Here is a 15,083-nt window from a genome sequence, read left to right as displayed (position 1 = left end):
TGTGTGTGTGTGTGTGTGTGTGTGTGTGTGTGTGTGTGCGCACGCGCGCGTGCGCGGTATTTCAAGACAGGTTTTCTCTGTGCAACAGTCCTGGAACTTTATAGACCAGGCTGACCTTGAACTCACTGATATTTACCTGCCTCTACCTCCCCAGTGGACCACCACATCTGGCTCAATTATTTAGTTATTTGAGACAGGGCCTCACTATGTAGTGTCCACATTTTTAGCATCCACTATGTAGACCAGGCTAGCCTCTAACTCACAGAGATCTGCTTGCCTCTGCCTCTTGAATGCTGGGATTAAGGGTGTGTGCCAGTACCCCAAGTTTTTGGACCTTCTTGATCAAGGCTGGTTGAATCCATAGGTCCCAAATTCTGATATAAGAATATATCAGATACAGACAACTGAGAGAGCTGTCCGGTTGTACACAGACAACTGAGAGAGCTGTCCGGTTGTACACAGACAACTGAGAGAGCTGTCCGGTTGTACACAGACAACTGAGAGAGCTGTCCGGTCGTACACAGACAACTGAGAGAGCTGTCCGGTCGTACACAGACAACTGAGAGAGCTGTCCGGTCGTACACAGACAACTGAGAGAGCTGTCCGGTCGTACACAGACAACTGAGAGAGCTGTCCGGTCGTACACAGACAACTGAGAGAGCTGTCCGGTCGTACACAGACAACTGAGAGAGCTGTCCAGTTGTACATACAGACAACTGAGAGAGCTGTCCGGTGTACACACAGACAACTGAGAGAGCTGTCCGGTCGTACACAGACAACTGAGAGAGCTGTCCGGTCGTACACAGACAACTGAGAGAGCTGTCCGGTCGTACACAGACAACTGAGAGAGCTGTCTGCTTTTAACTTAGAATGCCATAGTGTGTATTACTAGTTGCTTTCATGACTCTGGTTCCCATGACAGGACCTGAGGAACCCTCTCGGAGCTTATGGTCCAGCTTCATCCACCAGGCAGAGTGTGCTGTCTGCACCTTTTTCTAAAGCCAGCTTAATTTTCTTAAAGATCTTAGAATAGTGTAGGCTGTTGGAGGTGGAGAATAGTGTTGCTGTTATTTGTACATTTCTGAGGAAGGAGCTCTAGTTTGGTTTCATGTATGAATGTAACCACTCAGCAAGCAGTCTTTCCCTTTTTTCCCTTTTCTCTTTCTTTTCAGCATATTGTCCTTTCTTTCCTTGGCACTATGATGATGTGGGATTCCCCCCTATATGCTGTGAATACGTTTTATTACCATTAGTTAATAAATAAGCTGTTTTGGCTAATGGCTTAGCAGAGCAAAGCCAGGCAGGAAATCCGAACAGAAATATTGAGAGAGAGTAGGCGGAGTCAGAGAGATGCCATGTAGCTGCCAAAAGAGAAAGATGGTACTGCCAGTACCTTACTGGTAGGCCACACCCTCGTGGCAATACACAGATTAGCAGAAATGGGTTAATTCAAGATGTAAGAGCTAGCTAGGAATACACTAACGTCATTGGCCAAACAGTGTTGTAATTAATATAGTTTCTGTGTGATTATTCGGGTCTGAGCAGTCGAGAAATGCACAAGCAGTCTCAGTTTACACTGTGATGCCTGTTTCATTGCTTGGGTGGACTTTCAGACTACAGGAAGCCATGCTGGCTGTGGAATCATAGTTTTCCGGCAAAATGAATTTGACAGTGTTTATTTGCCAGGCAGACAGTCTTAGCCATTCTGCAGAACCCAGGAGCATGGCATGCACACCTCAACCTGCCCTGGCTGCACCCTGAGAGCATTGCTGTAGCTGCAGGACCCATGGAGCACAGCATGCACCCCTCAGCCTTCCCTGTAATGTGAGTGTAGTAGCTTTGTTGAAAATAGCAGTCTTGGGCTGAAGAGATGGCTCAGAGGTTAAGAGCCCTGCTGCTCTTGCGGAGGTCCTGAGTTCAATTCCCAGCAACCACATGGTGGCTCACAGCCATCTGTAATGAGATCTGGCACCCTCTTCTGGCCTGCAGGCAAACATGTGGACAGAATACTGTATACGTAATAAATAAACAAAATCTTTGTTTGGTCTCTTGGTTTTGAAAGATAGATAGCCACAATTTAGCGTAAGGAGGAGTAAGGATCATGCTCATTTCCTGGTTCTAAGCATGTCTTTGTCTTGAGTCATTCTGAGGGGTTCTGCCAACCAGTGAGACCCCAATGTCTGGAGCAGCTGGAACTGGGCAAAGAGGTTGGTTGGGACTGGCAAGACCCTCCTGGAGCCCCCACAGGAGTCTCAGGAGAACCCTCTGGACCCGCAGCTCAGGGTGGAGACTGGCCATGGCGGCTGGATACAGTGGCCAGTACAGCTGCCCATCCATGCCCTCTCGAGTAGCTCTCCACAGAGCAGTTGGGTTGTCTGTTTTAGTTGAGGGTGCAGAAACATAGCTCTCACTTCACAGGGAATAGGACACATTTATTCTGGAGCCAGAATCAGAGTGATGATGGTTACCCTGAATACATGTTCTAACTTGGTAATGGTGTCATGAAGTTTTATAGTAACAGAATAAAGACAATCATAAGCCAAGGCACCTTCTAAGTTGGTCGGTGGAAACATCAGGTAGACAGGGCAGGAAGATCTCAGCCATTGGCCTCGTGCCGTCTGATGACATTCTGAGCCTTTGGGTGGTGGAAGTTAGGGATCTGTTTGCACATCCAAAGGGATTTACCTCATGTCTCAAGGATTGTTGGTCACTCACAGGTGGACAAGGAATGGCAGCTAAAGGAAGTTAACATAGCGTGTGATACGGCAGAAGAGAGGACACAGGTCCAGGGCCCTCTCCCGCAGCGGCAAAGCCTTACTTGCTTGTCTGTGTGCCATGGGCAGGATATGCTAATGGCACTTTGGCCTTTATTTCCCTAATGTACAAATAATGCAGGACTCTAAGGAGAGTCTCTTCTGATGTCGCCGCATAGGATCCCTGTCCCTGCACGTATGTCCTTCCTCCAGCACTGAGAGCCTTCAGTGTGCATCAGATGAAGACCTAGAGGCACTAATTCAAATATTGGTGGCAGTTGCCATGGAGAAAGCTGCAGCCAGAACTACACATGACTGGTCCTCTTCATTGTTTTATAGGAAGGTACTTTGTATCTCGGTTCCCACACATGCATCACATCAATTTAAGGCCCCTTTAATTAATTTTTCTATTTTGTGTTTATATGCCGTGTTCAGGCACATGTCGTAGTGTACATGTGGCAGTCAGGACAACTCTTGGGAGCTGGTCTGCCCTGATGCACGTGGGATCTGCAGACTGAACTCTGCTCTTCAGATCTGTGCCCTAGCTGAGCCATCTCAGTGGACCAGACCTGTTATTTAAAAGGCCACTTATCCATCTCTCTGACCATACACATGTCCTCCTTAGAAGTAGAGATGTCTTGTTTAGAAGGATTGGGAGGTTGGTTGGTCCTTCTGGGGGAGGCTCTAGTGTATGTCTATCAGGAAGATGGTTGGTCCTGCTGGGGGAGGCTCTAGTGTATGTCTATCAGGGGGTTGGTTGGTCCTGCTGGGGGAGGCTCTAGCGTATGTTGTCTTGGGTGAGTTGGTGTCACCTGAAGTTGTTAGAGCCAAGGACTTCCTGCCTGCAGCTGGTGGAGGGGCTGCTTTTCTACGCCTGGAGTAGCTGGCTGTTTGTGTGTCCACGTCCGTCCATGAGTGATTTTGTAAGGGCCTTTTCTGTCTTCTGTTGTTGCTGGTTTCGTTTGGTTTGTTTTCTGAGACAGGGTTTGTCTGTGTAGCCAGTGTAGCCCTGGCTGTCCTAGAACTCACTCTGTAGATCAGGCTGGCCTCAAACTCACAGAGACCCACCTGCCTCTGCCTCCCAATGCTGGGTTTAAAAGTGTGTGCCACCACCGCCCGGCAGATAAAAATATTTTAACCTGAAGAGCACGTTTAAGTTTATCCAGGTAAAATTTAGGAGATCAGATCATTTGAAATTTAAGATAACAGGTGGGTGTGTCTCCCGGTGATGTACAGAAGAGGCAGGAATTGTCAGTTTTTAAAGCCATCCTGTGGCTTAAAAGCAGCAGTGACTTGTCCTTGCTTATGACCCTAGGTTGGCTTGGCCCCGCTGGGCACTTCTGCTCGCTTCCATGTAGCCCGGTCCCAACTGCCCAGCTGGGGCTGGACGTGCACAATAGCTTTACTCATGGGTCAGAGCTGCAGCAGGCTGGCTGGGTCAAGTGGGTGTCTAGCAATATGGTCCCAAGGAGAGGAAGCGGAAACGGCCAGGCTTCACAAGGGCGAAGCCCAGAACTGGCGTAGAACTGCTTCATTCCAGTCTTTTGTTTGGGGCAAATGGAAGAGCCTCAGCTTGTGCAGACGGGCGGAGCGGGGGCGGGGAGGACTTGCTGGCACTCATGTTTGGTCGCTCACATAGCCAGGGACACAAGAACAGAAATGTGGGCTCATAAGCCGTCAAGTATGCATGCAGCTGTGTAAAAGCTCTTGGGGGTTGTGGATAGATTACATCGACTAAAACCTTACACCCCACATTCTTGTGTTTGTGGTGGCAGAGTTGTGTTTTGTTTTGTCAGGCATCTCTCAATCTTGGAGTTTATAGAGTTGAAAGGAACTTTGTAGCTACTTGTCTCACACTCTTCGGATTCAGTTTTAATCTGGAGAATTTTTGTGATCTGCCCATCCATAATTAGGAAATAAAATAGCACAGGCAGTTTTATCACAGTGAGACTAGAAGTAAATATGTTCTTGTCTTTAACCAAAAAAGAAGCCATTAATTCAAAATGAAAACAAATTAAGGCAAATTTATGCCTCATGCTCTAATTGAGCTTTGTTCACGAGCCTGCTTGGTTGTTACCAGGAGACAGTGAGTGTTCCCAGCCTTGCTCGCCTTGGTATTCTGCAAGTGTCTGTCTGTTGATAGAATTGTGATTGTTGGGGTTTCTCCACGCCTGTACTGTGTGTACTCTGAGGGTACACTAACCACCCTGTGCTGTGTGTACTCCGGGAGTACACTAACCAGAACCAGCCTGTGCTGTGTGTACTCCGGGAGTACACTAACCAGCCTGTGCTGTGTGTACTCGGGAGTACACTAACCAGCCTGTGCCGTGTGTACTCGGGAGTACACTAACCAGCCTGTGCTGTGTGTACTCGGGAGTACACTAACCAGCCTGTGCTGTGTGTACTCGGGAGTACACTAACCAGAACCAGCCTGTGCTGGGTGTACTCGGGAGTACACTAACCAGAACCAGCCTGTGCTGTGTGTACTCGGGAGTACACTAACCAGAACCAGCCTGTGCTGGGTGTACTCGGGAGTACACTAACCAGAACCAGCCTGTGCTGTGTGTACTCGGGAGTACACTAACCAGCCTGTGCTGTGTGTACTCGGGAGTACACTAACCACCCTGTGCTGTGTGTACTCGGGAGTACACTAACCACCCTGTGCTGTGTGTACTCGGGAGTACACTAACCAGCCTGTGCTGTGTGTACTCGGGAGTACACTAACCAGCCTGTGCTGTGTGTACTCGGGAGTACACTAACCACCCTGTGCTGTGTGTACTCGGGAGTACACTAACCACCCTGTGCTGTGTGTACTCGGGAGTACACTAACCACCCTGTGCTGTGTGTACTCGGGAGTACACTAACCAGCCTGTGCTGTGTGTACTCGGGAGTACACTAACCAGCCTGTGCTGTGTGTACTCGGGAGTACACTAACCAGCCTGTGCTGTGTGTACTCGGGAGTACACTAACCACCCTGTGCTGTGTGTACTCGGGAGTACACTAACCAGCCTGTGCTGTGTGTACTCGGGAGTACACTAACCAGCCTGTGCTGTGTGTACTCGGGAGTACACTAACCAGAACCAGCCTGTGCTGTGTGTACTCGGGAGTACACTAACCAGAACCAGCCTGTGCTGTGTGTACTCGGGAGTACACTAACCAGCCTGTGCTGTGTGTACTCGGGAGTACACTAACCAGAACCAGCCTGTGCTGTGTGTACTCGGGAGTACACTAACCAGAACCAGCCTGTGCTGTGTGTACTCTGGAGTACACTAACCAGCCTGTGCCGTGTGTACTCGGGAGTACACTAACCAGCCTGTGCCGTGTGTACTCCGGGAGTACACTAACCAGCCTGTGCCGTGTGTACTCGGGAGTACACTAACCAGCCTGTGCCGTGTGTACTCGGGAGTACACTAACCAGCCTGTGCTGTGTGTACTCGGGAGTACACTAACCAGCCTGTGCTGTGTGTACTCGGGAGTACACTAACCAGCCTGTGCTGTGTGTACTCGGGAGTACACTAACCAGAACCAGCCTGTGCTGTGTGTACTCGGGAGTACACTACCCACCCTGTGCTGTGTGTACTCGGGAGTACACTAACCAGCCTGTGCTGTGTGTACTCGGGAGTACACTAACCAGCCTGTGCTGTGTGTACTCGGGAGTACACTAACCAGAACCAGCCTGTGCTGTGTGTACTCGGGAGTACACTAACCAGCCTGTGCTGTGTGTACTCCGGGAGTACACTAACCAGTCTGTGCCGTGTGTACTCCGGGAGTACACTAACCAGCCTTCTCCGTTTCTAGAAATCCAGGCTTGTTCTACCCAGCTCCTCCCCTACGACTCTGTAGATAGACTCTGACAGACATCATAATGGAGAGAGGCTTTGTAACTGGTTCATTTAAATTAGCTTCAAAGTAAATTTTGAGAAGAAAAGTATCAATTTTTAAATTAATTATATTTATCTGGTATATTGTTTGGCAGGGATGTACATGTGTGGAAACAGCCTGCAGAAGCTCGGTTTCTCCTGCTAACTCAGGGCGTCAGTCTCAATGGCCTACGCCTTCTCCTCCTGAGACAGCTCACTAGCATGATAACCTTTTATTCATTTTTTTTACAGATTTATTTTATGTGCATGCATGTTTTGCCTGCATGAATGTCTGTATACCACGTGTGGTATCAAAGAGGGCATGGGTCCCCTGGGACTGGAGTTACTAATGGTTGTGAGCCATCATGAGGGTGCTGGGTCCTCTGCAAGAGCAACAAGGGCTCTTAAGCACTGAGCCATTTCTCTAGCTCCAAATTTTTTATTCTTATTTGTTTATTTTTGCTTGCCAGTGGTTTTACGATTTCTACAGCTTCAGAACCATGGCTGTGAATCTATACCAGTCTTTTTTTTTTTTTCTTGAATAATTACTAATCTTATTTTGGTGCTGATGAGATAGAAGATGCTACTGGCAAAGCTGACCATTTTTCTTGCTGGTTTAGATTTAGAACAAATTTCTTCCTCATTCCCCACATATAAGATACCTTTGAAAATATATTTTCCTCCGCCGTGGTTAGCATACAGCCCCAGGGCTAAAGAGAATGGTACGATGAGCAAGCTGCAGCTTCCCCAGCAGACTTGGAAGGTGCTGTCTGCACCAATGCGCTACATGTGCTGGGCCGCACCACACACGTGTGAAGCCGTAGCTCCCTTTCGTGTTCACCCATTGAAACCGCGCAGACTGCTTCCATTTTCTTCCCTGTTTCTGGCTTTGCTTGAGCATGTTCTCAGGGCCCATGCTAAGCCCTCCAGGCTCTCTCCAGAAAGTACAAAGGCAGTGGAAATAGTCTCACATGGGTCCCCCCTGGGCCATGTTTCTGGTTAGGGCTGACAAATGTCAGTGGGATATTCTGAAACACTGTGTTCCACTGTGCTTCCAGAAGGTTCCTGTAAGCCACTTAGAGAAAGGCAGTCAGCCTGAGAAGGACAGTGGGTGGAGCCGGAGGCCTCGACCACTGCTTAAGCCTCTCTGGCTTCCTCCATTCCACCCCAGCTGGGCCGGGGCAGCCACTCATTCTTCCCTTGCGCTCTTGTTCTCCAAGAAATGGAATCCTTCAGACTTTGAAATAAGTAACAGTCACCATGGTCTGCGGACCCAGCCACTCTCCCAACCGTGGACAGAAATCACAAGTTCTGTGAGAGGCTCAGAAACAGGCAGCTGCAGACCGATGCAGGCGCTGGAAGACCAGCAAGGCCAGAGCACTCCGTTTCCAGTCCCAGCCAACCCTCATTGTTGGAGTGTTAAAGCATGGGATACGGCTTCCTCACCAGGAAGGGGTGGGAGAGGATCTGCGTAGGAAATTCTTTCCTCCATACATAATAAATTGTCACTGAATTGAAATAACTCGCAGTTACTAGGGATGCTAGTGAAACCATTCCGCTGTACAGCAGCTGGAAGTCCAGCCTCTGCCTGCCTGGGCACTGGGTGAACCTGTAACAACAGATTCGCTCCCCCAGCAGCCCCCAGGCCACAGAGAGTGAAGTCACTGGCATTTCCAGTATGTTGGGAGGCCTCCCAGCTGGTTGGTTCTTGTCATGTGGGTAGTCAGGCAGACAGGGCAAGGCTTCCTAGCTTGGACAAAGAGGACAGTGAGTGACGATGCAGCTGCCGCAGAAGAGAAGCTGGGCAGGTCCCCTCACATGAGAGGCCAGCCTTGAGCGACTCTGGCAGGGCATCAAGAGGGCAGCTGAGCCTGGTGCCTAGGAATGGAGTACAGCAGCCAGGGACTTGACCCGACTGGGCTGCGGGGCAAGAGAATGAAGAAAAACAACCAGACACAGAAAAACAGAAAAGCTGGTGTGGGGGGTCTGGACTCTCAGGTGGAGATAACCGTGATGTGTCTATTATATGGTTGAATGGAGGCAGAATTGCTGCATACAGCTGAACAGATGTGGTTACACAGCTGGATAAACAAGGAGGCGGGGTTTACAGTGTACGGCTGGTCCAAGGAAGTGGGTGTAGCTGCTCTCAGTGTGCAGTTTCTGTAGGGAGCAGTGTCCAGGCACTAATCATGGTGGTGGGGTGGGCGGGGCTATGGTGGACATTCTCTATACATGCTGTTGGCAACCCCATATGGACCAAGAGGGAAGACCTGGCCATTTCCATGAGCCTAACCTGGGCTTGTAATCTAGATAAAGCCAGAGGTAGGTATTCAGGGCTGGTGAAAGGAGCTTAGCACATTGTTTTAGGTAATTGTGGTTAAAAGAATAAAATAAGAAGTATTAGAGGTCTTTGATCCCAGTGCTCTTAAAATGGACAAATATCATCTTTATATCTTCTACCAGAGACACTTAAGGGAAGTATTGCAGCTGACGTGGAGATCTCCTTCCATCCCTAGTGCAGCCCTAGGTAGCTCCGCTGCCCAGATGAGGAAACACGTGCTCAGAGTCAGAGTAGGTAGATTTGTAAAGGCTGCGCAGCTGCACAGCAGTGAAGAGTGGGCTGTATGATGTGTGTGTGCGCGTGTGTGCATGTGTGTGCGTGTGCGTGCATGTGTGTGCGTGCGTGTGTATGCATGTGTATGCGTGTGTGCGTGCGTGTGTATGCATGTGTATGCGTGTGTGTGCATGCATGTGTGTGTGTGTGCGTGTGCGCATGTGTGTGCACGTGTGTGCATGTGTACGCATGTGTGTGTGTGCATGTGTGCATATATGCACCGAGTAGCTTGCCTCTGTCTCTTGAGCTCAGCACGGCTTTTTGGAGTGGTCAGAACACTGGCTTAGTCCTCTGAGAAAGGAGAGGCCAGGTTCCTCTGCTGGAGTTCAGCCACACTGGGTCCTCTGGAGACCCCCTGCCGCACCCCGTCATAGTTTAATATGTATTGTCCTTGCTTGCTGAGACCTACGCTCGTGGTGGACTTAGATTCTGAGCTTCCTTTAGCTCTTAACACACAAGTGTGGGGGGCTGGGGGTGGAGCTCAGCGGTGCAGCATTGCCGGCCTATGTGAGGCCCTGGGTCCCATCCCCAGCACCACAAAATGAAGCAAGAGCCACAGTCGTTTGGAATATGTGCAGGAGCACATTTGAGAGTTGGTGTGTAGAAAGTATGGATTTGCTAACCGTGTGGAGATGGACAGACAATGCAAAGGGCAGAAGTGAAGGTTTTATTTATAAACTTGGCTCATGGATGTCACTTGGGTTCCTGATTTCAAACATGCCTGCCATTCCAAGTCTTGCCCTGAGGTTTCACTAGACTCCTGGCCAGGTCCCTAGATCCGAAGCGCAGTAAGCTCACGGAGCTTGACCTCAAATACAGGTGACAAGCTCTGTCTTCTGCTGCCGCTTCCCTGCTGTTGGCAGGTCCTGAAAGTAAGGAACTTAGGCAGATAGCCCACCCTGCAAGAGACACACAAAGCAGCTGATCCCTTGTTGCCAAAGGCTGTGGTTAGGGGCAGCTCCACTTGGCACATTTTTAGTGGGAACAAAAGACTTCAAGTGGTGTGCTGAGATGCAGTCTTAGGGCAGCCTTCCTCCGAATCCTGAGAGTTGTGTAGACATGACCTCATCACATAGCTTAGCCATGAAGTCGGGAAGCTGAGATGTCATCACCAGCTCCAGGTGAGCCGGATAGTGCTTCACGTCTGAGCTCTGCTGCCTCCCCTGCAACTGCAGATGGTGAACACTAGCCAGCCTGCTTCTTGAGCTCTCGCTTCCGCCCCTCCTCTCTGTGGTGGCACCATGGACCTCCATCTAGGCTCATCCCTGCAGTCTTGTAGAATCCCCAGATCTGGCCAGTGACTTTACAGTGAGTCCAGCCCCCACCCCTTTGTTTTACCACTCAGCTGTCACACAGCCAAGAACAGAGAACAGGATTTAATGTTGATGACCACATGGTTAGTATTAAGTGCTTGGTTTGTTCTAGGCACCGTGTGAAGTGGGTGGATGAAGCTGTGTGTTGTGGCGATTTAGACCCTGCCAGATTACTCACCGGTTTCTCCCCCTAAGACAGGTTTTCTCGTGTAATTCTGGCTGTCCTGGAACTTGCATTGTGGAGCAGGCTAGCTTCAGACTTATAGAGACGTGCCTACCTAGTACACCACCATACCTGATTTCTCCCCGGAAGCAGACTGGAATAAAGTTTCAGGTGCCAGGAACGGCAAGGACAGTGCCCCGCCCCCAATATTTCTCTTCTCCACAGCAAGCCTGCCTCCTGCTGAACACCTCTGTGTGTCCCCTGCTGCCATCCTGCCCCCTTTTCAGTGCCTTCTTCCCACATTTTCCTCTTACAGTGCTTGGTACCCTCTCACAGCCCCCAGAGACTCAGGGGCTTAGCTGCCCTAGCTCTGCCCCCTTCTGCTTCCTTTTTCTCTACCCCAAAGTGCCTGAAGACTGCACCCCACAGTTGCCCCCGCTTTGTCTTGAGACTGTGTATGTCCTGGAACTTGCTCTATAAACCGGGCTGGCCTCGAACTCATAGAGTTCTGTCTCTGTCTCCTGAGTGCTGGGATTAAAGGCGTATGTCACCAGCAGCTGGCCTACAAACACTTTTAAGGGACATGTCCTGTGCAGACAGAGCTCTAGGGGCTTTACAAAGACTGCTATACTCCTTACTGCTGTAGATGACAGAGGACATTGTCAGCAGGAGCCCTTCAGTAAGCATCTCGTAAACGGCTTCAGCAGTTTCTCCCTGTTCCCACCCAATGAATCTCTGCCGATTCCAGAGTCAGCATAGAGCTGAGCAGCTGGGATCAAGGCCAGTTTCCTACTGCCAGCGTACTTCATTCTAGGCACCGTCAGGGGCCCTGCACGTGCTTGATCCAAGCTCTTCATGGTACATGGTGTGGTGTGGACAGATGGTTGCAACCACCATCTGTGCTCCAGGTCTTCTGCAGCATGTGGCCGGGCCCCAGCAGCCACAGAGAGGAGTCACCAGGGCTTGGTGGTGGTGGTGGTGACAGTGACATCGGTGCTATCCCTTGCTTTCTTTCTTCCTAGGAGATGGCTGGCAGAGCTCTCAAGCAAACAGGCAGTAGGAGTATTGAAGCAGCCTTGGAGTACATCAGTAAGATGGGCTACCTGGACCCCAGGAATGAGCAGATTGTCCGGGTCATCAAGCAGACCTCCCCAGGTGAGGGTGACTGTGAACTGGAAATTATGGTGGTCTGAGAGTGGAGCCTACACAGGGAGTCAGACCTGTCCCTGAAAGTTGATCTGGGGTTGAGGGTCAGTCCTGGTATTTAACCTCACCTGACCCTCTGACCCCTCTTCATGGCCGCCTATGTTACTATCTAGAGGGTTTATGTGTCTGTTGAATTTTTCCAATCTTTAAGGGGGGGCGGGGGGTAGTTCAAGTTTTTAAAACCTTTTATTGGGCCTAGGGAGAGTCTTCAAAAAGGAAGGCTTTTCCAACTCCAAGCACACTTTTCTCACCTCCGGTAGCAGGCAGCTCTCAGGGCTGCAGCTGTGAGCAGAGTGTGTCAGCTCCGGAAGGACAGAGATGCCGGCTCTGCTTCCCCTACTGCCCGGATGCTCCTCTCCAGAGGTGGAGTGGATGGGCTGTGGTTCCTGGAGTGTGATAAAGGATGTGTGTAATCCCTGCTCGGTAAAGACCTCAGGAACAGCCTACATGAGGACATCTCAGGGGCTTTCGAAGTGTTTGTGTTGTTAGGGGATATACAGTTCTGGTTTCTTTTTTTTTTTTTTTTTTTTTTTTTTTTTTGGTTTTTCAAGACAGGGTTTCTCTGTAGCTTTGGTGCCCGCCCCAGAACTAGCTCTTGTAGACCAAGCTGGCCTCGAACTCCCAGAGATCCGCCTGCCTCTGCCTCCCGAGTACTGGTATTAAAGGTGTGTGCCACCACCGCCCGGCCCAGTTCTGGTTTCTTGAGAAAAGGAATTTCGCTCACCAGCTCTGACTGGCCCTCTTTCTTGGGTCTTGGCATTCTGGGGTCTGTCCCGGAGAGCAGTGCTGCGAGTGGTTAAGACACAACCTTTGGGCGTCAGGGTCCTCTGCCAGGTGGGGCAGAGCAGAGGAGTCCACTAGGAAAGTGAAAGGGACCTCTGTCTTGTCCAGGCATCCACTTTAAATGAGGAAAGATTTTCAAAACGGAGAAGCCAGGAGTAAGGAAGCAGCAGCAGCCATCTGTGTGCCTGGTATTTGTAGAGAGGGGGACACTTTGTGGGTTGTTTTTAAGGAGTTTTTAAAAGATTTTTATTTTTAATGGTGTGTGTGTGTGTGCGTGCGCTATTCCTATCTCTCCATCTCCTCTTCATGGTTTTGCTCTTAGTTATGTTGGGTATATATTATCTTGTTTATCCTTAATGAAGACAGAAACCCAGCAAATCTCTAATTTGGGAAATGGGCAAAAGGAAAATGATTATTTGGACAGTGGGTATAGTTCTGCCCTTTCGAAACCACGACAGTGAGTAAACTTGGCTCCCCCAAAGAACTGCACGTCATGGAGAAAATGGAGTTGACTGCCCAGGTAGCTCCCTAGCGTGGCTGGAGCCTGGCCTTGAGTGCTGTGCCCTCTAAGACAGGGGACCCCCTCTGACCCATGACTTTGCAAATGCTCTTTGGCCTTCAACACCATCATCCATCTCCCCTCTACCTTGCCTGCCGCCTTAGAGAGAGCAGTTTCTGCTGGGACTCTCAGTAGACCTTACACATTTGCCCAAAGCTGGGGCTAGTGTGAGGACCAACCTGTGAGTAGCAGCCCACTGGCCCTATGTGCTTTTAAACTGACTTTTCATTCTTTCCTCTGCAGGAAAGGGCATGGTGCCCACCCCGGTGACACGGAGGCCCAGTTTCGAGGGCGCAGGGGAAGCATTCCCATCCTACCACCAGCTGGGAGGTGCAAACTATGAGGGCCCTGCTGTGCTGGAGGAGATGCCACGGCAATATTTAGACTTCCTCTTCCCGGGGGTCAGCCCGCACAGCACCCCTAGTCACCAGCACCCTCCCAAAGGCTACAGCACAGCGGCGGAGGCTGGCGCACACTTCCCGGGCACACACTATGGTCGCACTCATCTGGTAGCGGAGCAGCCCGGATATGGGGTGCAGCGCAGCCCCTCCTTCCAGAGCAAGACACCACCAGATGCCTATTCCGGCCTGGCCAAAGCCCAGGGTGGCCCTCCTGCCAGCCTCGCCTTCCCTGCCCACTCTGGGCTGTATACCACTGCGCACCACAAGCCGGCCACTGTGGCTCCCGGGGCCCACCCACTGCATGTGTTAGGTGCCCGGGGCCCCACCTTCGCTGGCGATAGCCCCTCTCAGGCAGTTCTGACGCCATCCAGGAACAGCCTCAATGCCGACCTGTATGAGCTGGGCTCCCCAGGACCCTGGTCTGCAGCCCCACTCACTCGCCGCGACTCACTGCAGAAGCAGGGTCTTGAGGCCGCCCGGCAGCACGTGGCCTTTCGGACAGGGCCCAGCAGGACCAACTCCTTCAGCAGCCCACAGCCCGAGCCCTCGCTGCCCGCCCCCAACACGGTCACCGCAGTGACGGCTGCGCACATTCTGCACCCTGTAAAGAGTGTGCGTGTACTGCGACCCGAGCCCCAGACAGCCGTGGGTCCCTCTCACCCTGCCTGGGTGCCTGCACCCTCAGCACCTTCCTCCGAGAGCCTGGAGACCAAGGAAGGCAGCACAGGCCAGCACCCACTGGACGTGGACTATGGTGGCTCTGAGCGCAGGTGCCCTCCGCCACCTTACCCCAAGCACCTGCTGCTACCCAGCAAGGCCGAGCAATACAACCTGGATGTGGATAGCCTATGTGCCGGTGTCGAGCAGAGTCTGCGTGGGGGCGCCGAGCAGGACAGGAACGACAAGAGCCACAAGGGTACCAAGGGAGACAAAGCTAGCAGGGACAAAAAGCAGATCCAGACCTCCCCGGTGCCGGTCCGTAAGAATAGCAAGGATGAAGAGAAGAGAGAGTCCCGCATCAAAAGCTATTCCCCCTATGCCTTCAAGTTCTTCATGGAACAACATGTAGAGAATGTCATCAAAACCTACCAGCAGAAGGTCAGCCGGAGGCTGCAGCTGGAGCAGGAAATGGCCAAAGTAATTTTCCTCTTCCTCCTTACTCTGTTCCAAACTCCCCTGTCCACTGTAGCAGCTTTGCACCATCACCACACGTCCCTCCCTTCTGAGGACCCTGGCTGCAAGTCAGTCAGCAAATGAGAAGAAAGCACATCAAAGATTACCTGCTCTTAACATTTAAAAAGAATGTTTAAAAAGTTTTCTAAGTTAGATATTTTAGAGAGAAATACAATATTGCTGGTCCATTTTTCTAATTTGGATCGTAGTGTTTTGGGGCTTGTTTCTTTGAGACCACATGTCCACCTGTAACCCCCA

At 50.9% G+C, this 15,083-nt stretch overlaps 1 protein-coding gene across 1 annotated transcript in view; it reads left to right on the top strand.

Annotated features, from left to right (window-relative positions):
• Lats2 (large tumor suppressor kinase 2) overlaps positions 1–15,083 on the top strand; it is a 51,547-nt gene that overhangs the window by 27,851 nt on the left and 8,613 nt on the right. The window contains exons 3-4 of the mRNA XM_075948987.1: positions 11,726–11,858; positions 13,495–14,789. Of these exons, the coding sequence (XP_075805102.1) occupies positions 11,726–11,858; positions 13,495–14,789 (1,428 nt within the window). The remainder of the gene's footprint in view (positions 1–11,725; positions 11,859–13,494; positions 14,790–15,083) is intronic.

This window comes from Microtus pennsylvanicus, chromosome 15 (assembly GCF_037038515.1).
Source record: "Microtus pennsylvanicus isolate mMicPen1 chromosome 15, mMicPen1.hap1, whole genome shotgun sequence".
Classification (NCBI taxonomy): Eukaryota; Metazoa; Chordata; class Mammalia; order Rodentia; family Cricetidae; genus Microtus; species Microtus pennsylvanicus.
This window is presented reverse-complemented; position numbering and strand designations above follow the sequence as displayed.